Source organism: Corticium candelabrum, chromosome 6 (assembly GCF_963422355.1).
Source record: "Corticium candelabrum chromosome 6, ooCorCand1.1, whole genome shotgun sequence".
NCBI lineage: Eukaryota > Metazoa > Porifera > Homoscleromorpha > Homosclerophorida > Plakinidae > Corticium > Corticium candelabrum.
The window spans coordinates 7223318-7229567 of record NC_085090.1 but is presented as its reverse complement, the minus strand read 5'-3'; the positions used below and the strand labels follow the sequence as shown (position 1 = coordinate 7229567).

Genomic DNA, 6250 nt, shown 5'->3' with positions numbered 1-6250 from the left:
TCTTTGGTGACGGCAAATACGACAATAACGGACAAGATGATGAGTAACTTCATAGCTCAACGGCAAGCGTAGTGTAAACGCAGAAGTGAGTAATAAGTACAGGTCACACCAGGTGTGTTTATTAGGGCAGCTTCAGTTTGACCATGTTATCTTAAATGTTTCCAGTTGCTGGTCTTACAAGATAGTTGGATAATAACCATTGCTCCACCCGTTTGTCTTCCATATGCAAAAGTAATTATCCTTCCGTTTCCTTTGTACGAAGGGCTTAGATAATTTGAGAAGAACAGACAGTAGTGGCCGCAGCGTTTTCTCTCATAGGTTGGCGACTACTTCTTCATGAGCTATTCATCATGGGCATGAATGTCGATTAGTTGAACGACTGTGCGCTTTATCCGATCACACATGTCTTCGAGAGAGTTCAAAGGCACAACGCGTCGTGAAAGTAGATCGGAGTCGGTAACAGACTGCAAGAACCTGTATATCTGTGTGGTGCCGCTCTCTTCACCTCTCCACCGCGGATGTCCAAAACAATGGCCGTGTTCACACTAGGGTTAGAAACTCCGGGTTTGTGCTAATTAATCATAACACCCTGCTCATGCGCAAGGTGTGTTCTCACATGTTGAGCTTATCCAGTTGCCTCTAGGTAGTCATAACAGGCTGTGTGAATCCTATAGTAGACTGCAACTGATTGTATCATGTATTCGAGCTACGCTACTCGATTCCCGCGCAAGAATTAAAACGTCTTCCGTGCGCTTTCTGTCTTTGAGTGCCTTCTCTACGTGTAGGGACCACATGCGTGTGATTGAACAGCAACAGCTGCCTGAATCTACGGATGCGACAACGTCTTTCACTAGCAAATTCCGCAAGTCGTGCTGCGGATTTGATTTTAAGAAACTGCCAGACCAACACAAATTCATTGCTGTAATACGCAATATGCCCTGCTCTAACCCACATTCGTGTAGTAAACTGAGCCTGATTATTGTAATTGGTTATTCTAAGCAGTAGCAAACCAAGAACGGCCAATGTAACATGTTTTATGATTTTGTCACGAAATCTAAGACGATAAACGCAAGAGATCGATTGGCTAGAGCAACAAAGGATAGACGCGCATTTGTAATTCCGTCTATAAAAGCCTCTCATGCTGCTAGGCAAAGTTGTGATTATCGTTTCTCTGACTTCTGTTGATCTGCACGTCTTGTGGTGGTGTTGCATTCTGGAGTGAGCTTGTCTAGTTTCCACTAATCGATTTACATGTTCAAACAATGGAACACTGCAAATTGCTACTAGTGGTTACTACTACAGACGTGCGAGAAGTCTGGACACTCGGATTCGCATATTCTCGCGCTTTGTGGCTTCTAGTGAGACTAAACATCTCCGTCTCCGCAGTAGTTCCTTTGCTCGGTAAACTTGTGTTGATAGACTTACAAGTTGGTGAGCAATTGCCAATTGCGCATGCTGAGCAATTGCCAGTTGCGCATGCGTTTCTTTCAACAGTACATAGACATTCAATTCTCATTATGCTACATCTCGAAATTTCATTCGTCAATCAACAAAAAAATAAGTAGTGCGTCCAATCTTTCAAAACTTAGAGGCGTGTTTAGAATTTGGCTGAAGGGGGAGTGCGGTTGTGGGCTTAGCCATACTAAACATGGACGCAGCCCTAAAAGCAAGCCCACTTTCGAGCTTAGATTTTACACATATGTTATAAATAAAAAAATAACTAAATATCTACACACACACACACACACACACACACACACACACACACACACACACACACACACACACACACGCACACACACACACAATGTACATGATGACAATGATAAATATGATGACGATGATGATGATGATGATGATGATGATGATGATGGTTTGTCCACTGCATTCAGTGATGACTTCCTAGTGTCCCTTATGTGTGAAGTGGGATAACAAACCTGCTTTAGCTTTGCACTTCAGACCACATGTCTGGCAAACAAAAGTGGTAATAGAGGTGGTGGTTTTACACGTACATCTATTACATGATGGCATATCCACCACTGCAATGACGACTATCTAAGAGTGTTCTTTGTGCCTCATGTGAGACAAAAGTCGCATACATACATACATGCATACATACATTTTTTTGTATCTACGTACATACAAGATCCCCTAAGGCTCAGGTTCGATACTGCAATAACTATGCTACAATGCTACGATGCTACAATGCTACAATGCTATGATGCTACAATGCTATCCGCAGTCACTGTCTATATGCCACTTCTTCTTGGACAGAACTGACACTCCGGAGAGAGGCAAGTGTATGTTAGTTCCTTGCCCAAGGGAACTAATGTATGTGGCCCTCCTGCACTCAAACTCTAACCGGAAGGTCCCAGATGTTGCCAATCTCCAACTGTACACTCTAACCAATTGAGTCGCATACATACAAACATACATACATACATACAAACATTTTTTGTACATACATACATACAAGAGCCCCTAAGACCCAGGTTCGATACTGCAATGACTATACTTGCTATACTCTAAACTTTCAACAGTCACTCTATCATGTCACTAGGTACGTCATACTTGCTGTACTTCATACTTGCTGGACAGAATTGACACTCCGAAGAGAGGCAATTGTACGTTAGTTCCTTGCCCAAGGGAATTTATACATACATACATACATGCATACATACATACATACCATATACACAAAATGATTTGTGACTTTGTCTGTTATGGCTGAAGTGGGAGCACAAGGCAGGAAAATTTTTTAGGAAGCCACAGCCCGTTGGCCTACACAGTTTCTATGCCTATGCATACCTTGTCATACAGGTTGTAGCCAGGACACAAATCAGTCAGTCTCACTGACTTCGACTCTCCCCATTTAAGTTGGTTCAAGACACAAACAGAGGATTAGGCTCACACTCTAATGATGCGATTGACACACTCTGCATCTCTAGCCAGACCTACTTGATTACAGTACCAACAAACCTGAGCTACGGTGAGCAATGGCCGGTTGCCTAGAGTTCGACTACACGTATACCCTAGTTTGCAGGTCACCAAAAAGTGACATCATGGGACTACAAAATCCGCTCATAGAAAACCAGCCATCGCATCTAGTTAGACGGTTGACTTACTGTAAGTCTGCGGTTAGCTATAGCAACAGCACGACTTTCTATTTTACTACAGTGCGCAGGGCTGGCGGAGCACTACAGCTGTTGAGTGGGCCAAGCCCCGCCCACAGTAAACATAGAAATAGCTAATATACTTAATCACTTGAACCAATATTTCCGGAAGTTCTCGCCAAAAAGCCCGTTGGTGGAAGACCCATTTTCAAAAGTTGGGTAGATCATTGCCCACCTGTCCCACCCTGCTCAGCCAGCCCTGGCATTGCGTGCAGACAGGAAACAACCAGCTAAACCAGCAGACGTAGCACGAATAGAGTCAAAGCATATGTATATCTTTAGATACTGTACAAAAATTACATTCTAAGAGAGGAAATGCACTGCAAAGTACATTGCAGTCAGTCTAGGTAGTCGCACATGCGCACTGTACACACAGGAGTGAAAAATCGTTAGACAACATGAGATTAGCCTATGCTCTGCTACGATCAACATTCCTCTATGCTCCCAACACAACCGTTCGACTCTAGTAAAGTCTTCTCGGATACAACTTGACCGGAGAAGGACTATCAGTACTCAAGGAGACCGGCTTGTTGCCTAGCGACCACGCATGCGCCACAGAACCCAGAGAGTAATCAAACGGGTCACATCCCGACGAGCCAACGCCATTCCACATTTGCGGATCGTCCAACAGATCCAAGAGATCCGTTATGTGACCGGAAGAGATAGCACCTTCCATCAACGCAGACGAGCTCGGAAAAATCTCGCGTCTTTGGATGCCTAGGCCGGATGAGCGTCTAGTATCCGGCTGCGACAAGGAAAGTCGTTTTTCCTCACACTGTGTCTGACATGCGGCCACTTTTGTGTTACACCTCGGTTTTGCCTCGGATTCTCCAAACAATTTGGCTAATTCCGACTTTCCCCTTTCCTCTGGTAAAACATCATGGTGGCACACCTTGTCTACTTCTATTGGCTCGACGGGCTCTTGTGTGTCGTTTCCAGGTGTAGGCTCTGTGTATTGCTCCATGTTGTCGTTCTGGTTGCGTTCGACTCGCTGAGAGGGCGATGGTTTGCGTGGTTGAAGCGAAGGCGATTGACTCGGTCTTCTCTGTTGAGGCGTCATGCATGTGCGCTCGCACAACATCGTGTTTAGTTCCGATTTTAGCCGGTCGACGTAGGCTAAAACCGACAAACAGATAGACAGACAAATACAGAGATCAAGGCAAGGGCGGATTTAGGATTTCCTGAAGGGGGAGCACATTTTGTTACATGATATTACATCAGTGCATACTGTATTACTTCGACTAAGAACCCTGAGTTACTATATTTTCAATCACTTGAAACCCGGGCTATGTCAAGCATGGGTTACTATTCGAGCATGGGTTCTTTATTCTTTCAACCATTTCAAGAGAACAAACAAGCAATAAGTTTAATGCGTCGCTCAATGCAAGTTACGGATCTATTCACTAAGGTAATACGGTATATACCATACAGTGTGTGTGTGTGTGTGTGTGTGTGTGTGTGTGTGTGTGTGTGTGTGTGTGTACATGTGTGTGTGTGTGTGTGTGCGTGTGTGTGTGTGTGTGTGTGTGTGTGTGTGTGTGTGTGTGTGTGTGTGTGTGTGTGTGTGTGTTACTATCCGAACATGAGTTACTAGTTTTACAATCGCTCTACACCCTGGGATACTATTCGAACATGGGATTTTAATCAAAGAAATTCGGTATATTAAAGTCGTCATGTCATTCTAAAATTTTTTTCATGGGAAAGCTCTTCATAATCATTAATGATACAGACTTAAATTTTAATACGTTAGAGATTTGCAGTACTTGGTTGCTTTAGATACTGAATCGAACTACGGGTGACGACAGGACCTTCTGAGGGACGGGGGAGCACAAAAGTTAAGGGATCAAACTGCCACACGATACAAAGAGTAATTCTTGTCTGAGTCTGATGCTTTGGAGGGGAACACGTGCTCCCGTTATCCTCCCTAAATCCATCCCTGCCCTGCAGAGATGGGTAAACAAACAGATAAACAGACAAACAAGCAAAAGGCTAACGCAGCAACCACATTTACCAAGAATATGACGTGACAGTCACACACACACACACACACACACACACACACACACACACACACACACACACACACACACACACACACACACACATCACCTATTTCGTCTGGCCTCTTTGGTTGTAAATATGATAGCAGGCGAGCGGCTACGTCGCTGAGATTTGGTTGTCCGCAGTCTTCGTTTCCACTACATGGTCTTGCTGGAGACAGGCCATTGATTTTGGCATCGGTCGTCATTTCGTTCACATGACCGTTGCGATGGGTTGTTGCTAACGGTTTCTCGGAGAAGACATTGTGTGGCTGCCCTACAAATATTAATAGAAAAGTGAGTTTCGATTGAGGGCCCTGCACTAGTGTGTGGTGTGGTGTGGTGTGTGTGTGTGTGTGTGTGTGTGTGTGTGTGTGTGTGTGTGTGTGTGTGTGTGTGTGTGTGTGTGTGTGTGTGTGTGTGTGTGTGTGTTACCGTTGCCACATCTATGAATCATCTGTGATTTTCTCGCTTTATCAATGATCCCCACGTGTTGCTGTAAGACCAGGCTATGGGATCACTGATGAATAAAGTTTGCGCTTCACTTACAGTCAGTCTTGTGTTTGCAATAATAGCAAAGTTTGCACCGTCTTTTTCTAATTGGTTAGTAGTCTACATGCAAAATCAAACGTACACAAACACATTGGATTGAAGATAATACACGAGTACAAAGATTAGTCATTGACTGACTGATGAGGACACTTAGACAAACAAATAGACAAATAGACAGTTGACAGACAGATAGACATACAGACAGATAAACAGGCAAACACACAGACACAGACAGACACACACACACACACACACACACACACACACACACACACACACACACAAACAGACAGACAGTTGACAGACAAACATACACATTGATAAACAGACAAACAAACAAACAAAAAACCTGACCAACAGACACACAGGCAGGCAGGCAGGCAGGCAAACTGACAGACTGACGGACAGACAAATTTAGCAAACAAACATATAAACAGACAAACAAACAGGACTTGATAGACAGATAGACAAGCAGGCTGGCAGACA

At 44.0% G+C, this 6250-nt stretch overlaps 1 protein-coding gene across 1 annotated transcript in view; it reads right to left on the bottom strand.

The window, feature by feature from the left end:
• Positions 1-3437: 3437 nt before the first annotated feature.
• The window catches only part of LOC134181277 (uncharacterized), a 4441-nt gene continuing 1628 nt past the window's right edge, over positions 3438-6250 (bottom strand). Inside the window, exons 4-7 of the mRNA XM_062648524.1 lie at positions 5762-5824; positions 5648-5708; positions 5283-5489; positions 3438-4289 (exon numbers count right to left, since the gene is read on the bottom strand). Of these exons, the coding sequence (XP_062504508.1) occupies positions 3637-4289; positions 5283-5489; positions 5648-5708; positions 5762-5824 (984 nt within the window). The 3' untranslated portion in view covers positions 3438-3636. The remainder of the gene's footprint in view (positions 4290-5282; positions 5490-5647; positions 5709-5761; positions 5825-6250) is intronic.